Below are 23683 nucleotides of genomic sequence, written 5' to 3' on the forward strand. Positions count from 1 at the left end.
ATGGAGATGGTCTTCACGTGCTGTTAATAAACTGCACCTTTCCTTAGTGCTCAGTAACTTCCCCAGGAACAATCCTGTACTATCATCTCTCCAGCAGTGTTAAAGTGATGCGATACTTGCTTGGCTCAAACTGCTGGAGTGTGTGAGCTATTCAAAGTAGCAGTGGTTGTGCAGACTGCCTGCAAGCAGTTGTTTTGCATCTAAGTACTCCAGAAAAATACAAGCCCCATGAATTACTCCTCCTCTTACACTCAATTATCTAATTGTTTAGTTTAAGAGTTACTGTAGAATTATTAAAAAAGCAGGATGCTGGCACCCACAATATGCTAAACTGACACTGCAAGAGTGTTTTCTAGGCAATGCTTGCAAAGTACAGGTTAGGGCACAACAGTAAGAAAAGACAGTTAGAGAGTTTCATCTAAACATGATTACCTGCCTGCTTCAGGATTAATTAGTCACATTCTTGAAGTGCCCATCCCTTTCTACCTAGTGCTAAAAATCTCCAAGGAATTTAAATAGCTGGTTCAGGCAAGGACATTTACATGGGGACGCATATATCCCACCACACACAAATGGATCAGATGGGGTAGCACTGCCAAAAAAACTGTTTATCATCATGATCCTGTTGATAAAAGAGAAACACAGCATGCATGACCAGCATTCCCCAAACTCCCTTTCAGATTTCTTTTACAAATATCCACATTTATTGTGGGTAAATTCCAAAAGTTCTTCTGTGACCTGAGAAGTCAAATACTACTGTGCCTTCGAAGAGCATCTTGCTTCATTTAATTAAGAAAGCCTAAATACCTGATCAAACCCAGACTCAAACACTCTCTACTGAATGTCTAAAGCACACATTTAGACATTTAGTCAACAATTCAACAGAGGGCAATTCAACAGAGGGCTCAGCAGGAGCAGTAATGGCTTGGAAGCCCTTCCAGGCTGTATCTCTTAATACCAGTGCCCATTCCTGGCAACTCCTACAGGAGACAATAACAAAAGCAATAAATCTGTTATCTAACACCCATTGTTTAAAATGATTACTCAAAAAGTGGGATAGTGACCCATGACTCTCCCACTTCTACCTCCCCTTCCCAGAAGCCTGCCCTACCTAGCCTGCAAAGCAGCACTCTCCAAAAACGATTGCATCTTCTGGAAAATAAAACAATACCAATAGAAAGAGATGCCACAGGGAGTCGGTAGGTAAGAGTGTGAATTTAGTGAGTCCTTTTAGAAAGGGGAGATCTGTATCCCTGTTCCTATGCTAAGGCTGTTCACACCATTTACATTAACAAATCACTGGATAAAATGCTGAAATGGGGGAGTATCCCTTCTGAAAGGGAGAAGATGCCTGCAGGAGGGGAGGACAAGGATGTGCTAGAAAGTGAGTCCCCCAGACATGACTGACTGCAGTAGACACAAACCTGCAGATACGGGGTACCAACATGAACAGCAGAAGGCTCAGCTCAGTTCAGAGGACTGAAGGCTTGCAAGTTATTTTCCCCCTCATCACAGCACCTGAATATACCCTAGGGACAAAATAGGAAAAAAAAAAAAAACAAAAACGGGGGGGAAGGGTATAACAGAAAATTTCCTGAAGACTTCCTGGAAATTGTATTTCTATTTTTGTGGGTAAACTACTGTTCATGGAACCTATACAAATTTCAGCAGCAATGAAATTCCCCAGGTACAAGGCCAGTGCTGCCAGCATTGAGTTTTCAGGGGGATGGTGGGTATTGGACTGCTCCTGATCAGTCAAACCACCCTCCTCCTTGCACAGGAAAGGACTAAATTTCCCATTAACACTTCAGCACAGTTACCAGACCCAAACCCAGCTTTCTCAGCTTTACTGGGCTGTGGCTAAAACAAAGCAAGGGCACAAACCTGAAAAAAGTAACACCCAGTATGAGCTCCTAACACAACTGCTCAGTCTACCCTTCCCTCTCACAGCAGCTTGAAGAACACAGCAGCAGTGATGGAGAAACGCTGTGGTGTAAAGCACTGCCAGTGATCCTCCAGCCCTGCATAACTACCTTGTCAACATAAAGAGATGGGTGCACTCAGGAGGAGCATCCCATACTGCTCCAAAAGCACTCCTGTTTAATGTACAAATATGTTTTGTTCATGGATGTAAATGATGGGCTAAGCTTACTTTAAAATTGCCCGTCCTTCAATTTTTTATTATTATTTTTAAGATTAAGTTGGGGAGAATGAATGCATACGGCTAGTTTAAACTGACACTTCAGTCAAGGGTACAGACTGGACGTGTTAATAGAAGGATGGTAAACAAGCCTCCTTTTTTGAAAACCAACCTGCTTTGCTATTGTCATTATTGTTGATTCAAAGGTTTCTACTTCAATGTGCCTTAATTAAAATGTTAGCGGTCAATATTTCCTTGAAAGCATCTCCAGAAGATGCTATTCATGTGTAATTGCATTGCAGATAATGCCAGAGGAAAACAATCAAACAGCTGGCAAATAAGCTCTTTGTTGGGATATTTTAACACATTCCATGTTCATCTGTTTAATTTAAAATGAGCCCACACCATTCACAGTCTTGCAGACTGTACTGGTGTTGGGCCGTGCCACTGCATAAACACAGTGGGCCCAACTTTGTTTTATTTCATTTCAGTAGATCTCCTCAATCCGGAAGGAATGTAATCAGCAAATAAGCAATGTGAGTACATGGGAATTCAAGTCCAAAGCCTAAATAACATGTACAGATTCCTCCCAGCATTGATGAATTTATGCAAAGATAAAGTAAATAATGGCCTCTGAGCCAGTTTGCATTTTCTGCTTTCAAAAGAGACTAATTATTATTTCACACACACACAGAAAAAATAAAGCCAGCAGTCTACCTGCAACTCTCTTGAGCTGTATTTTTAGAAAGCATAATACTTAATCAAATATGATATATGCTTACGTTTGGGGTGGGATATGAGTTGGTATTTTTCCCCAGCTCAGTTATTCAATTACCTGGTCTCCGTATGTCCCAATGGATCTTCCGCATTTTTAACTTTTTGCAGAAATGCTAACTCAGCCGGTGTCTGTGAGAGTGTTGGGAGGAAACCACATCACAGCCCTGGTCAGGACTGAGCTGGGAACAGAATCATGGAAAAGGGCCAGAAAAGTAATTGTGAGCTCTGGCTCATCCTCTCCTGTGCCCAGAATCAGGACCGGCTCTGCCGCTGCCAGCACTGGGATGCTCCTCCAGCCTGCCCCCAGAGAGCTCTCTGCAATAGATGTTCCCTGTCCCCTGGAGCTCCTGTTTCAGTATCTGCCCATCTCCACCATCAAACAGCTTTTCACACTGTCTAACCTAGATCTCTCACTGCAATTTAAGCCAATTACTGTTTGTCTCATCCTTTTGTGATCTTCAGAAAAAAATTTCTTTCTTTTCTTTTGCACATCTGAAGGCTCCTATTAACTGCACCCTTCCTTGGCCTTCTCCTCTTCACCATGAACAATCCTCATGAATCATTTTACTCCTGCATCAGAAACCTTTCCTGCTCATCTGTCACTCTTCTGACCTTTTCCATCAATTCACATCTTCCCTGAGGTATGATGCAGTGCTGCCCATACCAGGGAGTGCTATAGCAGAAGGGTTACTTCAATTCCTTATAGAGATATCCCCTCACCTCCTACCAAATGCAGTATTTCTGTTTTCCAGAACTGCATGGCATGGTTTTGGCACATCCAAACTCACTGACACCCACAGCTGCTCCCTGCTGGCTATTTCCCTTTGCAAAAGTGAATGACATAAATCCAGCCACCTTCTTAGCAAAACATACTGCACAGATAATTTTCCGAATCAGCCCAACCTGTTTTCAAGGTCAAAGCTGCCTCCTTGCAGTCCTCATCAGTTTGCTATCACCTGTAGCCCATTAACAAGCTGCAAAAAGCCATTTGAGACATCAGCTTTCTCAGTTTCTGGTTATGCAGTATTTTAGTTTCTCACTACTCACCGGCTGTTTAATTTATGAGCAATGCCTCTGGAACACGAGAGCAAGATAAAACAGGAGACATTAAATTCTGACACTACAAGTGCTCTTATACCCCATTAGAAGTTATGGTCTGCTCCAGATTCCAAACTCACAGCATTAGGAAGTCACGGGAAGGTATGCTACAACTTACTTTAACTGTAGTTTTACTTAGTGTAGGCAATGCAGATACTTCCGCGTTGGAAGGAAATGTGAAACAAAGTAGGATTTCTTTTCCTGAAAATATGCATGCATTGTAAGTTCTGTAAGTTCTGTCCCTTCCTGACATACCAGATATTTGTTTGTGTAAACTGAAAAATACCTGGGAAGAGAAAAAATCTTCCCAAAATCCTGTCAGCAGGACAAAGTAGCAAAGCAGGTAATACATGAGGGCATTTGCATACCCACAGCTGCTCTCTGGTCTGATTCTCCTTTATTTCAAGGACAGGATGATATATATTAAGACTTTTTTTCGAAGTGTACTTTGAAAGGGGTCACTGTCAGTGCAGGCTATCCACAGGGAAAGAGGGTATGCATCAGCTTGCAGTTTTAGCTTTCTGTAAGGAACTGCATGGTCTGAGGTTTTCAGATGTCATGCCCCATCATCCCTCCTCCTCCTCCCTGGCCTTGCCACAGGGATGCTGCCTGTAATGCATCAATTAAGCACTGCAGGTCACGCTACCTCCCTTGTGCACGGGCCTCGATGGTGTGATAAAGGCAAAAAAAAAAATGGAGAGTGAAAAGAAGTGAAGGAGCATGAACAGATTTCCTGAAAGCTGCAGATCAGTAGGTAACCAGGGTCCTATTTTACTGGCAAATGCAGATTACAGGAAAGCCTGCTTTAATGCTGGAAGGCTATTTAAAAATCCATCAGAACTCTAAAATATGCTATTAGGGACTCTGCAGTCCCAACACCTACTGCATAAAACTCCCAAGCTATTAGGCAAAGCAACATCATTTCAGATCAGGCCATCAGCAGGTTGCCAAGTCTTAAAATAGCAGCTGCATTTAAAATTATATTTAAACAAGAGAAGTGGGAAATTCAGCTCTGATGAAACCCAGAACTTGGTGTGTGCAAGGTGAGCTGGGACAAAGCTGCCAGGCATGCTGGCATCGGAGCGATGTCTAAAAATCTTGCGGTGGTCCCTGACTGATCGGGCTGCAATTGGCACCTGAAGCACAACTGAGTGTAATGACACAAGGAAATCATGACGCTATGCTCCAAGAGCCTGCGGAAATGCTGCTTTCCAGATTTCCTTCCTGTAGTCTCACTTGTCTGCCAAATCCTACCCACGCACCTTGTCTTCTACCGGACTGCTCGCAGCATCTGCTGGGGTTTCACGTTCTTCCGGCTCTTGTATTTGGTAAGCAAGCAGGTGATGGTAAACGCAAACCTCACCCCAACCATGGCTAGCGATAGAAGTGCTGGAAACATAAAATAAACCCATAGTAATAAGATAAATCCACATTAATTCCACTGTCTTCCAATCATGTCTGGAAGAGCAGTCTTTCACAGGGGTGAAGAAGCGTCATCACACAGCTGAAGTCAAATGCAGCAGACATGAGAATTGTTCTTCCTTGTTCTATGTTAGCAACAACCAGGAAATTCTGGTTTTCATGATTAAATGCTATACAGGTCCCTATTACCACATTACTGGTGCTTCTGACTTTCAGCTCTTGTTCCTTAAATCAACTCCCCACCATGTACAAAATTAGCAAAGACATACAGCATGAGACCAATGATAAATTTCTGCAAACAGAACCATCCTAGAAATTTTATGAGTCCAGCAAATCACATATGCAGACTCAATGGCTTAAGTTAAGCAGGGATTGTACCACCTCTATTCCTGGGCGATATTACTCATCCTTTCTTCCATCACAGCAATTTTAAGGAGGCTGCTCCTCTTCATAACCATTTCCTCTCCATCCCTGCTAACAAGCTCTGTCTTCCCTGCAGAGCAGTGCACATACACTGTACTCTGCTCCCGATGGGATCAGAAATAGCTCAACAGGGCAATGAGACATCAAATGCAAACAGCCCTGCACAAAATGCACAGGCATTTATGCAACCCCACTGTGCCATCTCCCCAGAGATGGCATTAGGTGTTCACAATAAATTTCACTGCTCAGGAGCATCCAGGATTCAGATTAGCACCCTCCTGGAAATCTCTACACCAGTTTACATCATTTGAAGTTGGTATTTTAAACAGTGTGTTTCTACCAGGAAAGAGAAGGTATGCAAATGATTTGCATTATAAAAATGACCTGGTGCACCCTCTAAATGATGCCCTCATTTTGGACAACATCCTACGTCAGTACACTTAACAAAACTTTCCCTCAAGCACCCTAAAGTGAGACACTTCTAGACAACAAGCACAATATGGCACAAACCCAGGTGAAGGTGAGGGCAACCACATGGGCCAAAAGAGTATCTTCATTTTTTTGCCTCTGGCATTGAACTCTAACCCACCCTAAAGGGAGAGAGTGCAGTGCCTGGGGAGCAGCCAGCTCTGCAGCCACAGCTCAGGGCTGCTTCCCATCATTTCCAGTTCGAGATCCCAACAGGTTTTAAAGATAATGTAAGTTACAACAGACCATTGCACTGAACTACCTGTTAAAGCATAAAAGTAGAAACAAGGGGCTAAAATGTGGTTTAGGAGAAGGACACACAGATTTTCAGACTCATCTGTATGCTGGTCAGTTCAGGGGTTTCCACACAGAGCTGAAAATCAGATGTGCAGTTATGGAAGTTAAAAAAAGGGGGGAAGAGGGAGTAAAGATAAAAACCGAAGCTCCCCAGCAGTTCCCCTTCCTTGCAGCCTACCACGGATGTTCTGTGCTGTGCCACAGAGGCACCCAGGGTTCAGACTGGAATGACCTTGTCTCCCACAGGTAATTAAAAAAAGAATCTTCACTATGAACAATTTGAAAGTGTACCATAAATGAGGAATTTTGCAGCTCACGAAGCCCACAGAAATTTTTATCATTCTGGCTCAGTTCTGAACAGACAAGTGTTTTGTTGGCATTTTACAAGCATTAAATACAACCTTTCGTCACTGTGAACAACATCAGGCTTTTTATTTTTTTTTTTCTCTTCTTTGTACAAAGATTTTCATTGTAGAAAACAAAAAAGCACGTAAGCTAGTAAGGAACTGGTAACATTTAACAGTCACTGCAAAGCTATTTAATTCAGTCTGAATAGTGTGTCTGCTGGGGGTGTAAAAAGGTATTGAAATTACTGTAAGCACTCCACATTTGCATTAATATTTTATGCTAGAACTACCTCAACTGTTCCACAGTATGCAGCTACATACTTCCTTACTTATTTTCATACTGTTGCCATGGGCCACTGTGGTGAATAATGTCCATGAGGACTGTGCTAGGCTTTGCTTAACCCTCCTAAACATGCTCATTCTCAGCTTCTCACCACTTGTGTCAGGAAAACCTCTTCCACTGCTAGGACAAGCAGGAGAAGTGCAAGCATGATTTCTACCAATGCTACTTAAACCAGCCCCTGAGCCTTGAAGACGAGTACTACTAAGGACAGCCTCAGAGACGCCACTAGCACTCATGCATAAGACCTTCAGGGAAGGTACAAACGCAGTAATTAATGCCTCTGCAAACCCTGTCTTACCAGCTCTGCTGTTCCCTGCAAGACAAAGACATTGTATGAAATTGTCCCAATACAAAATCCACTGTCAGTCACATACTATAAACTTTCTTATGTAATCAGTCAAATCATTAGATCAAGACTCCCAGGCATGTGACATTCCAAATTCCAAATTAGACATATAAGATAATAAGAATGAGAATAAAAATCCAAATCTAGATCTAAACAGTACAGTTCAGATGTCAGAGGCTCTCATGAAGTACATTTACACCATTTATATTTCCATTTTTGTTAAGGAGGATGATTTGGTTCTACTCTGGCAGCTTTCATAGAATTACAGACTTGGGTTGGAAGGGACCATAGTTCCAACCCCCCTTGCCATAGGCAGGGATGCCTTCCGCTAGACCAGGTTGCTCAAAGCCTTGTCTAACCTGGCCTCAAACACGGAAGCCCACGCTGTTCTCCCACATCACCAATCAAGACTTTAACTGAAACCAACACCAACACACTACCAAAAACATGACATCTCCCTGTCCAGGGGAAGCAAACACTTCTAGACTTGAACATGTAACAGTCTTGTGCAGTGAAAAGCAGTCTCCAATCTTTAGACAAACTCTCCATCAAAAAAAATGTACACACACCCCGAAATTAAAAACAAAACAAAACCAAAACCACAAAACCCAAACAAACACAGCCACAAGGAAAAAAAAAAAAAACCAAAACAAAAACACTAGAAAACAAAATAACCAAACCAAAACACAGCCAATTAAAAAAAAAAAAAAAAAAAACAACAAAAAAACCCCACCAAAAAACCCCACCAAACCCAAACAAAAACCCAAAGAGAAATTTTTAAAAGAGGCATTTCTGCTCTTTCACTTCTCACCTGAGGAAAACCTCTTTTTGAATAATAAAGGGTAGCTCACTGATATTTCATTGTCCTTCCCTCTGAAATTCTGCAACACTTCCACCCTTGTCTGGGCATCTTTCCCTACTTTCTTGGATGATGTGTACATGTGTAACAGGAAACTAATTCCAGCCAAATACTGCTTAGCTGCCTAATAGCTGATCTATTTATGAGATACCATCATCTACCCTTCAGCTTCCCAAATGCATCCTCTACTGCAATCTTGTACCTCCTCAGGCGATAATTAGGCAGAATAATTCTCCATGATCCAACTGTCCAGCCAAAGGATTCATCAGAAAGATAGCACAGGATGAGCAGATTCTCCCAAGGTAATGGAAAACACAGGCACAAGTAAAGGCCAAAGTTCCCAGACAGGGTGAGGAAATCTACCCCACTTTCATGTCTTCTAAGGAAAGATAACTTTTTTGAGATGTTTACATGTTTTACTGCTCTGTTGCTTCAGCTATTGCAAAAATTCTTAGGGGCTGACTCCCCAGTCACCACCTGGCACTGCATCAACAGGATGGTTTTTAAACCTCCCTCACCAGCACTGGGGTCAGTTCTCCTACTCTACCACCTTCTCACTATGCTGACAGTAAAGCTGTGGTTGCATGGTGGCCAACCTGCACAGATTATCTATAGTACCGGAGAGCATCTCTGGCTGCTGTTTTTTCAGTGACCTCAGACACTATGCACAATTATGTCTCTGAGCAGAAGACAGTTTCAAAGTGGTGCTGGAAACAGAAACAGGTGGAAGTGATGGAGGATAGATTTCAATTATATATTAGGAACAAGTTCTTTCTTATGAGGGTGGTGAGGCACGGGCACAGGTTGCCCAGAGAAGCTGTGGCTGCCCCATCCCTGGCAGTGTTCAAGGCCAGGTCGAATGGGGCTTGGAGCAACCTGGTCTAGAGGAGGGCATCCCTGCCCACGGAACAAGATGGTCTCTTAGGGTCCCTTCCAACCCAAACCGTCTGTGATTCTATGATCCCCATTATTAAGGGCATCAAGACTGGGCTTGGAACTGAGACCAAAGCTAGTTCTTACTGGGATTTCTCAGTGACGCAACCCATCAAAGAATCAGAAACCCTACAGCTAACACTAAAAAAGACAGTGAGGCTATCTGCTCACTTATGAAGGACAGAAGTGATGCTACTCCAGGTGAGTCATAGGGACACAATCACATCAGAGGTACCAATGCCCAGCAGCCCAAGAAGCCACAAGTGCCAACCGGTCCACACTAATATCCAGGTTTCTCCTTTCTCTAGCGTCTCTCATGTTTCCACGGAAATGCTTTGTGCATGCAAGTGTGGCATCTCTAAAGCAGCTGCCTATGTTACTTTCCTCTTCCCACAGGAAAAGTTGTTCTCACTTTCCACACACATTTGCAGCTTAGACTTGACTGAACTCAAGTCTTTGTGGTTTTACAAGTTAGGAAATGAACTGGAGTCTGATGAAGACACTCACATCATCACACACCTCCGCGATGAGTCTGTGCAGACCCAGGCCACAGCACTTCCCAGAGCTGGCCACCTCAGCCAACCTAACCTCTCCCACTTCTTCCGTTCCAAACACACCAATTCCAAGCACAGTCATTTTCAAAGGCTTTAATGTTGTATGAACAAATCTGAGCTCAGAGAGGGAATAATCAGAAATCCACAAATTAAGTTTGTGTTTCCCTCATGTTGAAAGATTACAATTATCAATATTGGAAAGCTTGTCAGTGCTTTCCATCTGCATAATACCTCATTTCAAAGTGTCTTCTTTTATTGTATCATGCAAAAACAGTGATAAAAGATGAATATATTTACTTTCCTTATGTGCCAATGCTTATGCTACTGCTGTATATTAATTTTCTTTAAAAAAAAAAACTTGCATTCATTATTTCTGTTTTTTCATCCAGCCGTGTGAATAAGGATTTAAGCGTGTCATTGGGCTTTTAATGAATGAAAGGCCAATAAAGAAGAACAAATAACATATCAATGAATACTGGTAGACACCAGAGATGGAAATTAAAAATGTCATTGCAATAAGAACTTATGGTTCACTGCAGCCAGTACAAGGCAAACACAAGTCAAAGAGGCAGCACTGAAAATAATGAAGCAGCTGAACTACATTTTCAAATCCCTGAATTATGTCGTAATTGCTGTGGCTTGGAGATTGACACAAACATCTGCAGAGAAGTGTGCAGAAAATATGCACCTCAAACGTGTAGGATTAAGGCACCACACAACCCCAAGGAGGAAATATCCCCAAGTCAAAGCCCAACAGGAGCTGAAAATATGGTACACACATCTCGAACCAGTTCCTTGCACCAACCCTGCTCCCACCACAGAAAGCAAAGTTCCCTGTAGTTCAGCACCTAAGCAGCACTCTGAGCACACTCAGAGGCCAAAGCATCAGCATCACATCAGATTCTCCCCGTGTGAACCCCAGAGCAAAAAAGGATTAAGCTGCTGCTTGGATGTTACAGTCATACTAACACTGATAGTCCAACATCTACATTTGTCTTATTGAGAAAAAAAAATAAAACAAAGGAACACTACAGTGGTCAGGTCTGAGGTTCAGCCCAAGCACATGCACCACTCACCCTCTTCAAAACCATTCTAGCAGCAATAATACCATCTGAATCTACAGAAGTGGATGCTGCCAGTGCCTATATTCTAAAATCCAAAGGTTATTCAGGATGGAGAAAGCTGAGTGAATGAAAGAGATTTCTTTAATACTCTTTGTGCAATGGAAACTGAAAAATGTGGGATGCTGAAAGACTGAAACACTGTAATTATCTAAGGAGGTACTTAAAGACTTACCATAAAGCACCATCTTCAATAGTCATTTTTACCACCAGTGTATGCATAAAACAAATAGCCCATTCCTATAAATCCTCCCTGTGAACTTATGCATTGCTTCAGTAGAATTGAAGAGCTCATTTTTAAATATTTTTCCATATGAAATTCCCCACGCTCTTTCCTTCCTGGTGTCAGTCAGACTCGGCCGCATACTAGCTGTGTAGCAAGAGGGAATCAGAGGGCAGCTTTTTTATCATTCAAGAAGAGCACACAATTATCTCATTTGGACAAAAATAGCACTCTGGGAGAAAGCATCACCTCCTCCTCATCCCAGCAAGTTTAAATCCAGCTTCCCTGGCTTCTTAGGACTGTGATGAATGGGGGAAGGCTGAGAATCATAGTATCATAGAACCAAGTAGGCTGGAAAAGACCTTTAAGATTCAAGTCCTACCTTTATCCCAGCACTGCAAAGACCACCACTGAAAAATGTCACTGAAGGCCTCATCTACATGTTTTGTGAACGCTCCCAGGGATGGTGATTCCACCACTGCCCTGGGCAGCCTGTTCCAATGCCTGATTACACTCTCCGTGAAGAAATGTTTCCTAATATCCCATCTAAGCCTCCCTTGGTGCAGCTTTCAGGTAGTTGTAGAGAGCGATAAGGTACCCCCCCCCCCCCCCGAGCCTACTGTTCTCCAGAGAAGGAATGTGACTAGCAGCCAGCAGTTTCAGCTAATTCCTCTCCCCATTCCCAGTATTGTATCTTCAATAGCACATCTATTTTGCTCTACATAAGTATCATACTGGTTGTATGCACACATCCATACATGTCTTTTATTAAGAGATAAAGCAAAGCTGTGGCTTCCCAACAAGCACATTCAAGCCCTATGGAATAGCACCACAGCAGAGGTTGGCACATGATGCAGAGTACATCTGCAGTGGCCCATCAGAGCAATTATTGGGACCTAAATAATTCTTGACATTGCATTTGATTCTGCATCCTAACAATAGACAGAAAATTTGGGGTGAATCTGGACTGCCGAGTGTGGGGAAAAAGCAGTATGTCTGCTGTTAACACAAAAGACAGAGATGGAAGCAGTGCAACTAAACCCCTCTGCACAACACTCAGCATTTTCCTGCCCCATCCTTTACCAGACTGATAAAGGAAATTAGCATCACGACCTCCAAATTACAGACTCTGTGTTCCTTCTGAATAACACCTCTCTTGAAAACTCGTGATTGCACACACTACTAGGAGACACACTCAAATACTGAAGAAGATTAGCAGTTTGCTATTTTTGTCATCTGACACGTGTTATCAGCAGCATTCTGTGTCATCGCAAGCCAGCAAAGCTGTGATGCTCCTTGTTTGCTAAAGTAATCTGTGAACACCAAACATGTTTCAGTCAATCCCGCACCACAAATAGTGAAGGTCCCATTCTTCCTGACTGTAAGGCTGAGTTGCATCAAAGAGCATGGGAGACAGGTACAGCCACAGGAGGTGTTTTGCCAAACCAAATCTCCACTCTGAGGCAGGATCTGATGAGCTCTTTAATGCATGACATCTATAAAAAAGGTAATCTTCTTAGGGGGAATGGCTTTAACTTGACAGAGGGCAGATTTAGATTAGATATTAGGAAGAAGTTCTTCCCTGTGAGGGGGGTGAGGTGCTGGCAGAGGTTGCCCAGAGAAGCTGTGGCTGCCCCATCCCTAGCAGTGTTCAAGACCAGGCTGGACGGGGCTTGGAGCAATGTGCTCTAGTGGAAGGTGACCCTGTCTGTGGCAGGGGATTGAAACGAGTCTATCTTTAAGGTCACCCAAACCATTCGGTGATTCTATGATCCCTATTACTAAGGGCATCAAGACTGGGCATGGAACTGAGACCAAAGCTAGTTCTTACTTTGATCTCTCGGTGACACAACACATCAGAGAATCAGAAACCCTAAAAGTAACACAAAAAAAAAAAAAAAACAAAAAAAAATTGAAATGAGAGATTTTAACCTAGAAGTGAAAGTGTTAGGGAAACTTCACAGGTGGCAAGCAGAGACAAAATCTTATCTGGTTTGATAAAAATTTTTCATTCTGATTTCCAAATTAATTACAGAAATCTTTTAACATAAACCTGACTGTTTATTCAATCTGCTTTTATGGTCCATAAGTATGCATGAAGCAAGAACACAAAAATACATTTTCAGTGAAGCAATTAGTATTTTGTTGTTGTTGTTGTTAAAAAATAGGGATAAGCAGAAAAGCTGTCTTGTAGAAGCTCTGCTTCTTTAAATAAAAATAAAATAAAACAAAAAACAAAAACCCACTTTAATTTATACTGTAAGTTTCCTTCCTTATAAAAGGAGAAAGTGTCCTCCATAAGTCAAGCAAAAATCTTCCTAGGAGTCAAGTACAAAAGCTTTTTCTTCAAAGAGAAAAGATGAGATGTACTTTAAAGAGATAATTCCAGAGAAGGAAAAAAAAAGAGTTCAAGACTAGGGTGAATACAGCTTGGATATATGAGGCAGTTTCTTCTCCTGGTGGCTCAAGAAGAATGGAAACCTTCCTCCTGAGAATTCGCTGCCAAGGGGACTGAGTGCGTTTGTTTTCACCTGATGTGAGAAACAAGGATCTTCAGCCACAGCTGGGAAAGCAAAAAACTATTTTTTAAGACACATAAAGTAAGGAGAGGAAGTTGTCTCCTGAAGAAGAGATTGTTACTAGTCTATTTACCACAGTCTTATCCCTCCAGAAATCAAAAAGATCTTTCTAACAGAAACTAGCAAAGAAAACTAAGATGAGTTAAGGCTCCGTGCATGCCCAAGTACAGGCATGGACTCCTCTCTCTTTTGATGAGTAGCTGTAGGTGAAATGAGAACTTCGGCAACACTGAATTGCTTTGTTTTTTCTTTTCCTTCACCTTTTTTGCATTTAAGTTTTTTGACACCAGACCAAAAGGGACTGCTAGCTTTCGAAGGTTTGACTTAGACCTGTGTACGTAAAAGGAACAGAAGACATCGTGGCCTGATTCATCATAAGCCATGACAGCTTTAAATAAAGTAGCTACAGCACCACTGCCGTCACCTGCAGAAGTGCAAAGTTCCCTCACATTGTTGCATCACTGAAACCAGTGTCATGGCTAAATATAGCTTTATGGGAATGCAGCTAAGGGGCTTTCCTTGAGCTCTAGGAGATTCAGCCATCTAGCAGGCATGTCTATGTCCAACAGGTAAAACCAGCCCCCTGGGATACTATTTATTCTTCTTAAAGCTGCTCTTACCCTTCAGCCCAGCAGAGGATTTACACCCCTGGCTATCTTCAAAATGACTCATTCACTACTTCTTTCTGTATAATTATTGCAGTAGCAGCAAATGGGGCTCCAAGTACTGCTAAATGCCAAAGCAAACTGGAAAATGAAACCCAGGAAATTGCTGGAGTGTGAGTTTTCCCATCCAAATGCTGATATTAAAATTTCCCAACCAGCCAGCAAGTCAATAATGGAAATGAATGAGGAAACAAAGACTTTCTGTGGATTTTTTTTCAACAGTTAATTTTCAAGCCACACAGATATAGTGCCTTTTCAAATTTTAAATTAGAGGCTGAAGACCTAAATTAGCCATTAGAGACTGCTTTTTATCCAAAACTAACATGTAATATTACTTTAATATTGTTTTCTCTCTTTAGATTTACAAGCCAAGATGCTTCCAAAGTGATTTTTACCCATACAGTTTTTAAGAAATACAAACATTTTACTTGTTTCCTTAAATATATTTGAAGGTTTCATCAAAATATTAAAAACATTCTTCTTTGCTCTAATAATACTTTTTATTTCAAAAGGGAATATTGCCTGATTTCCACAGGTTTGCATTTGACAGTTATCTAAACGTGTAAGAAAACTGTCTTTCTCCATATAATTTTTATAAATGTGTGTCTATTATTACAAGAAAAACAAAACAAAATCTATTTTGATAGAAAATGTTGGCTAAGTACTTGTCATCCTTATGGCTCATTTTGTGATGTCTGAGTAAGAAAACACACCAATCCCAAATATTCCTGCTCAGTCTATTCAGAGTTTCTGAATCAGCAAACACGACATGATCAATTAAGTCAATTTTCAAGAAACAATAAATAAATGAAAAAAAATCAACTAAAAATAGGACAAATTTATCTTAAACTACTTGGAACATTCCAATTTCCAAAACTTTGATTTCTTATAGGCTTTTCTGTGGGGTACAGGGGTTTTTCTCCTATCTTTTTCACAGCTAGATCCCATCTTCACTGGCACGTTAAGCTTACTGCAGTAGTACTGTCTGCCTGCAAGTATTTGATCATTAGCAGATGAAAATGCCCAGTGAAATATTAGCCTGCATAGGAAGGGAAACCCACCTAGGATTTAATCACAGCTGGAACCTGAAGACTGTCATGTTCCAGAAAGACATCATCTGTATTTGAAGTATATTAAGAAGCAGTGTATGGTGTAAAAAACAAACTTCAACCCATAATAAGTCCTAGACAGAAAATCTGAGAACACATATTAATAGCTAAACAAAATATGATTCAAGGAAAAAGACCTATTCCAGAAGGAAGTCTCCATGAAATTCCAGAAAAAAAATCAAAATTTTGAAACAATCTTTCTCAACCCTTCTTCTTCAGACCATGTAGCATCCCAGTCTTGAGACTCTTTTTCCTGTCTTTTCTGCAAACATCAGTTTCATTGCCATGCCTAAAATTAAGAATTAACAAGAATCTAATACATGGATACTGGGATAAGAGAGAATTTCTTTAATGGCATCCAAAAGAAGAGACCTAAATGTTTGCTCTTGGGGTTTTTATTGAACAGCGATACACGGCTGACCTACAAAATTACTTCCTAATTCAGTCACTGTTCATAAGGATTTACAAACTTGGCATTGGTATGTTACAGCTCATTAAGCACATCACAAAGCTAAGTGCACACACCAGGCAAGGAAATCCCCTTAAAGGCAGTCACCCCCTCCACCAATCCCGAACTAATAAACAGAAATTGTCACGACTTGGGTCTCTAAATTAACATATATTCTAATATTCATCTGACAGAGAAGGGGTTCCTTTCAAGAAGACAACCCCACCACTTGTATAGTCACAAGACAGCTTTCTCTTTGAAGGACTCAGGAGACTAAACGGCTAACTTCAAGCTCTAGCTATTTATTTAATTACATATGTGACATGTAAACATATTTGTTTACATGACACTACACTTGCATTAGAAAAGTTTCTAAATGTATATTGCAAAGACTTTCTATCTTTGGAGCACTTAAAACAGATTTTGAACAGTTTTGCTCCATCTGAAGTGTACACAAAACCACAGTTGCTTGAGGCATTTGGGTCTTCTCACTTTCAACAGCTGAGTGCAGTCACATCTTTTACAGTCAGATGCAAAGTTTACCATTAAACCTACAGCGGTAAACTACCTGATCACAAACAGGAACTGTGCTGCATGTGACTAGCCCACTCATTGACACTGGAGTTGTACAAGTCAAACTCGAGTTTGTTGTTGTTTCTTTTTAATTCCATTTTGCGCATTTATTGCAGTATGGCATTTACAATTGTTTCCTCTTTTTCTGCAAGCTCTGGTGACCAACCACATTGCAATCCCAATACTTCATATTTTTCACTCCCCAACATTTCACCTGCAGCTTCTAAAACTTCATATCATAGGAACATAAAGAGATTAAAAAAGCACAACAAAAAGCACCACAAAAGCAAGAAACATCTTTCAGCAGCAATTAGAGTAAAATAGCAAAACACATCTGTACTTGCTCCCACGTCAGTTTCAAGGGCAAACTCAGCCAAAACTAAAAGAGATTAAGGGCTGTGCCACGTATTAGATCTTCACCCTATGCAAGGTGCAGACAAATCTTCCTCTGATATCTAAGCAGGCTCAGTTGTACCTGAGCTTCATCTTTCTTACTGAAGTACTGCAATTTTGTTTAAAGGTATTCCCATACACCAGCAGCCCCACCTGTCTTCATCAGCAACAGCCACAAGTCTTCTAACTGTAAATACTTCCATGCTTCCAAAAACTGCAGAATCTGCACTTCAAAGAGACGGTTGCTTCTTTGCAATGCCAGGTATTATTAAAAAAATAGTAAAAAACATAATAAGAACTTCCCAAGCAGTTTACTTACAGTACACATCCACTCTTATGGACTTTATGGCTGGTGAACCCAAGCCATTCTCAGCCTTGCAGTAATAGCGTCCTCCTTGGTGTCGCTGGATATTGGATATCCTCAGAGTTTCATTGAAGACGCTCGAATCTTGAAATCTGTCAGAGGCACTTCCTGCTGTTTTGGTCCACCTGATCTGAGCAAGCACCAAAAAAGATTGTTACTTTAACTCTGTAAAAGTGAGCAGAACATATTTTTCTTCACAAAACTGAGAACCATGTATGCAGCAGCCAGGTTTTTATTGGAGGACTTTGAGAACTTTCCCAGAAAACTGAATAGCTCGCGCTTAAAATGAAAAATGCCACCTAAGTGTACCTGAAAGGTAATTTTGCATTAATCACCCTCTCAGAAACAGTTGATTGCTTTTGATGAAAACACACCATTAAAAACGAATGACACTAGCAGAGATAAGGAAAAGAACTCAAGTCACCATAAGTGATACACAGCAGGAATGGCTGCAGAGAAATTCCCTATAATTGTCACTGAAATAGTGTTTGTGAAAGATGAGGGCATATCGGAAAGCACCTTCAAAACAAATGATGGACTATCTTTCAGCAACAATAAAATCCAATTTTAAGGAGTTAAATGATCAGTTGCTAGAAAATGCAACTACAACCATCTATTTCTTCAAATAGGCGGTTTGTTGTTTTTTTTAATGTCATTTACAGCAATTACAGATTCATTTATCTGGTAATTATTTTTCCAAAACCAAAGAGCCTTTAAAGGGAATATTTTAATTCCAGAACCATAAAAATGCCAATAACGGCTCAGTGCAACCAACAGCTGCACAGAGGTGGATACGCATACTGCTAACACCCATGCTTGATGAGCCAAGTCCTTGCCTGCATGATTTGGTATTCTAAGCTATCTCCATGAAACACAACAGACATCTAGAGACACCCCCAGATACCTCCTTCTCTTTCAGTTCACACCAATTCAGTGACCAGGACAAACAACACCAAAACTGATTTTGAAACGAGAGGTTTTTTGTGCCTACAGAGGCCACAAGTAGGACACTTGCATTAAAAAGTTTCTGTCTCTTCCCGAGCTTCTCAAAGCTGTTCCTTCTCAATCCCATGCACTAATTCTATGCCAGGGTAAAGACCCGCAGTCATTGATATAAATGAGATTGACGCAAGACAAAATAATAAATATTTGGCTATTGGTTCTCAGACAACAGTCCCCAAACACTGTCCAAAAGTAGTGCAGCTGTGATTTAAAGAAAAGCATTTGGACACTGATCCATTGGGATCTGCTAGGCAGGCTGTCACAAGCAATCTTGAGCCAGTATTGGCTTGGTTTGGACAAGGCAGCATAAGCCTGCCATCACTAGCAAGTTCCTGTTTCCATGACCAATTAAGACTGAGCTGGACATGCGGTGCTTCCAGCCCTCTCTCATGTGAGGGAAAGTCCCATGGCTGAACTGGGAGGCCTTTGGTGGGTATCAATGTGGCCTTGGCTGGAGGAAGATCATTTCCCCAGGGTGCATACTCAAGTTCCACCATACCCAGTCCCCAGCCAGAACTGTGGTCTGGATCCCAGTAACCTGCACAAAAACACAAGGTGGGCAGGGGTCAGCCTTCCTCTCATTGGGATCTTTCTCCTGGGCAGGAAGGATCTTCCATAAAAGTCTCTGAAGTGAAGAATTCATGACCAGCTACAGCCCATATAAATTCTCCTCCCCTTGAAAGAAGCACAGGCATGGGCTTTGGAGGCTGAATTTACAGCAAACAATACTTCAAAACCATTTTCATCTTTCTGTCTTGTTATATTGAGAAGCCCAAATGGCTTTGCCCTTTTGCCAGGTGACCTGCGTAACTCTCATCAGGTTTTGTTGCTCTGGGATAAAGCAGATATGCCAAACTCCACATCTACAACATTCAGTCTGCATGTGAGAGAGACACTATTAGCACTGCTATATTTACCAATCTCAATCTGTCGGTACTTCTATTCTAAACTCTTGGCTCCAGGGCTTTTTAAATCATCCATATAAATGTGCTGCAGGATAATTTTGGAACACATGCTCAGCTTCTGCATGCTGCAGAATACAATTTCATCATATACATTTCAAATGCTTGAGAAGTATTTTTAAAAAGTATTTAGGATGTTCACAGAATCTCTTGCCTGTTTTATTTCCCTTTATGTAATCCGAATTGCAAAAAAAGTGTTGTTTGATTTTGAATTGGAAAATAATTATAAGCATGACTTCTCTCTTCCTCCCATTCCTCTCTGACAAAACATTTCCCAGGGAAGGCAGTCTGTGCTGTCAAAAGAACATTTATATGTTCTTCAATAATGTGTTATAAGTATTATCAGGATATACGTAACTGGCAGTGTTACATAACTGACACAAAAAATACAGCAAAGTTCATGTAGATGTTGTCAGTTTTATCTTTATTTATAAATGCAAAAACATCCCCCCTCCACTACATCCTAATGCTGATGTATTACCTTTACTAGTATGAATTTTAACAAGATTATGTTTGGCTGTCAAGAAAAGCAGACATTTCAGCTTTAACAAAATATATATACATGTATGTTTTAGAGGAAAAAGGAGTAATGTTAACAAACTAATTTTGTAGTGTATGTAGAGGTCCCTGAAGAATAAAAGAAATACTGTCAACTAGATTCTCTCTTAAAATATATCCTGCAGGAATGTCACTGGTCTGATTTAACTTCAGTTCATTATTTACCTTAGCTTTAATTCAACATACACACAGAACTACACTGATCAATATCACATTGTAATTTATTGAACGCACTGTGAAGAAAGATGACTCTCAAACACTATGCTAATGCAAGAATCAAGAAATTGGGCACAGGAAAAAACAGGTATCTGAAGCTGAAAACCTCCCTGGAGAAGTCCCTAGTGGTTTCACTCACTGCAAGCTCCAGTCCACGCTTTGGGGTGACCTTTATTAACTTTTAAGAGACTGAGACCTTCAAGTCCACCCTTACAGATGGAGCATCTCATGGTTCAGCTCTAGTGTCGAAGCCTTCAGCACTGCTTACTGCAGTGACCTTCAGAGATACAGTCCTGATGTCATCCCGTTTTCAGAGTGGGGCCTGGCAGCAAAGAAGGACTATGGGCTCATGAGACATTGTAGCAACTATGAGTCTCAAATCATAGAATCTACAGAATCCCAAAGTAGCATTCACGCTGCTTTACACCAGAGGATTTCAAAAGCCTCTGGATTACTAGATTTAAACAGCAGCAACAAAAAGCATCAGACGGTATATTCACATAGTTCAGATGATACTCAAGTGTTTTCAAATACCTTGGCACAAGACAAGTTGCTCACCCAGGTGCATTTTATCAGTATTTGCTATTCATAATCTACTCCCTTGTTTGAAAACTCCAGTGCCTACTGCAGAAGCACACGACTCTGTGTGTCTATTCAGATAGCATAGATACCGCAGGAAGTAAATAAATTCTGTTCCACCAGAAAGTCAAAGCTAGTCTTGCTTGTAATGTGTTTCAACTAAAAATTTACATCCACACATCACAGCATACACAAACTGGACTAATAAATGTTAATCCATTACACAGATATGCACTCGCTGGCTTCTAAGGATGCAATTTTCCCAAGTGTTCACTGTTACTCTGATGCACATTTGGAAATCCCACCCATGAAATGTCATTGCTCTGCCATATGATTATCTGTCGTGGTCCCTTCTGATGGCATCCCTACCCTCCAGCGTGTCAACTGCACCACACAGCTTGGTGTCATTGGCAAACTTGCTGAGGGTACGCTCAATCCCACTGTCTATCTCACCAACAAAGATGTTGAACAGCGCATGTACATGTACCAACACCAACCCTTGAGAAATTCCACTTGTCACTGATCTCCACTTGGACATCAAGACATACACTGAACCACTGAACACACAGAAGTAAAAAATTATTTATGAACAATTCAATTAAAAATTATTAAAATTTTAAAAATTAATAAGTTATGGCCCCTGTAGAAATATTATGACCTATGCACTTGTCCCATTTGTATATGCCCATAAATTCTCTTACCATCAGTATCTCTGATAGTATTTATTGCCTTAAGGAGATGCCCCAAGACACACAGTCATATTTTACCCTACAGTTTCACTTTTCTTAATGAGCTTTCCTTCAATTCAGTAGGAGTCACAGACTTTACACTTTTAGACTAAAAATGCAGATTTAAAAAAACCCACTGAAATCTGCCTAATGCAGCAACTGTAAGTAAATATGTTACTTAAAATACACCCAGCGCACAGGGGGCTGGCACTGCATCCCACTGCCACTAACTACAGTCACTACACTCTGACATCACGAAGAAAACAAGGATGAGGAAAACATCCTGATCATAACCTCCTGTTATAATGCCCAAATCCATGCCTCATATTAAATGCCTCCTTTGTAGGCAAACAGCCATAAAAGAGGAACTCCATTTGGATATGCTGGAACATATCCCCATGCCTAAAAACATCAGAGCCTTTGGAAAAAGCTTTCTTTCCATATTTCCATGAGATTATTTTTTTGTTCTCAGGAAAGCAATGGCTGGGGCAGTGGCCATTGAAGACAGGAAGCACTCAACACCTTCACAATAAACACAGAGGACATAATGTACAAAAGACCCCCTTGGGGCCAGGAAAGAGAAAGAGACTTCTGCTCTTCTAGTTAAGGAAACTATCTAAAGCCATTTTGAACATACCTATCTCCCCTGACCTCTTCCTCTGTTACAGAGGAGTTAGAACAACACTGTAGATCTCAGTGCCCTGTGAGGTACACCCAAGCTCATCTGAAATGGGTCAGCCTAGGGTCCTGCCACAGCCCTTTGGAGACTCCCATATACTACTCTGCTAGACAACAAACCAAAAAAACCCAAAACATGAATAAAAATAATACTCTTACAAAACACACTGAAAAAAAAAAAAGAGTGAGAAAGAGTGAAAGAAACAAAAAGTCCAGGAGAGCACACTGGATCCAAGTTTTCATTGCCTGATACATGCAATAAGTGGGACATGTGTTGGCCCAAAATAGCCCATTTTTTTTCAATGAACTCCCGCTTCCCTTCCTATAAGCAAGCTTCGCCACCAAACGACAGCAAGGCAGATGTAAATCATCACTGCAGAACTGGCAGGCATGGATTTTGTACCAGACTTACACGAACACAGGTTCACAACACAGAGCAAGTTGTTCAAGGTTTCTGCACAGAACTGCTCAACAAGTCGGGCATGAAAACCATCACTGGACAAATCCAACAGCTCCTTGTCTGAATGGGTGTCCTCTCACTTGTGCCCATGAAAACACTTCTGCAGGGCCTTTTGATGATTCAAGGGATAATCAAATCAAATGCACACCTCCAAGGGTTTCTGAATATCCTTCTTTTGGACATCTAAAACAAATCCCAGCTATTCCTGCACCATGCCCATGAGACAGGAAGGTACAGCACTAATCTAAAATGCCACTGCTGTGCAGGACACCACCTTGCTCTTACTTTTGCAAGGATACATTTACTGTAGGAAATCTCACACATGTTCACAAGGTCATCCTCACTATATATAAAAGGAAAGCTTTCACATGTCTAAACTACAGGATTAGCTACCCCTGTAGCTAAATAAAATGGTAGGGCAATGTTGCATTTTGAGTTTTAGCAAACCCAGAAGTGGCATGATGCAGCATGCATGAGACTGAGGGTACAAACCATCTAGCATCATTAGAACAGACAATGCTACTGGCTATGAATACACAACAGTGGTATGAAATTGTCTTCCTATTTATTTCATATTATAATATCTGAACTATTTGTCTTGAAAAAGCCTTCAGATACAAGTACTGTTCATTGTTTGAAACTTTTTACATGGAACATCAGAGTGGCAAAACAGTTAACTCAATGAAAGCCCTGCTTACAGTGAAAAAAATCATGATCCTCTGCCTTGGACATGGCTAGAAAACTGTTATCTGTGAAACCAAATGAAGAACTGGAGTGTCTTTTGTTTCCAAACATATTTCTTCAAGTTTGCAGTAGCCGAGATGCAATCACCTCGGAAGACTGGGTTTCATTGCTGTACAGACTGCTCAAACTTTACAGAAACAAGAAAGAAAAGACTGAGTGCTGTTCCCAGGCTACTGACTTTCTGGGACGACTCGTGTGCTTATATTCACTCACATCCTAATGCTTCAGTAGGCTGGCATGCAAAATCACAATATTTTACTCATCTAACTAAAAG

The 23683-nt window shown here is 41.0% G+C and overlaps 1 protein-coding gene across 3 annotated transcripts in view; it reads right to left on the reverse strand.

The window, feature by feature from the left end:
* MDGA2 (MAM domain containing glycosylphosphatidylinositol anchor 2) overlaps positions 1 to 23683 on the reverse strand; it is a 387881-nt gene that overhangs the window by 207601 nt on the left and 156597 nt on the right. For all 3 annotated transcript variants that reach the window (XM_065685163.1, XM_065685161.1, XM_065685162.1), the window contains exon 3: positions 17438 to 17612. In XM_065685163.1, coding sequence (XP_065541235.1) covers positions 17438 to 17612 — 175 coding nt within the window. The remainder of the gene's footprint in view (positions 1 to 17437; positions 17613 to 23683) is intronic.

The sequence above is a fragment of the Lathamus discolor genome, chromosome 6 (genome assembly GCF_037157495.1).
Source record: "Lathamus discolor isolate bLatDis1 chromosome 6, bLatDis1.hap1, whole genome shotgun sequence".
Classification (NCBI taxonomy): domain Eukaryota; kingdom Metazoa; phylum Chordata; class Aves; order Psittaciformes; family Psittacidae; genus Lathamus; species Lathamus discolor.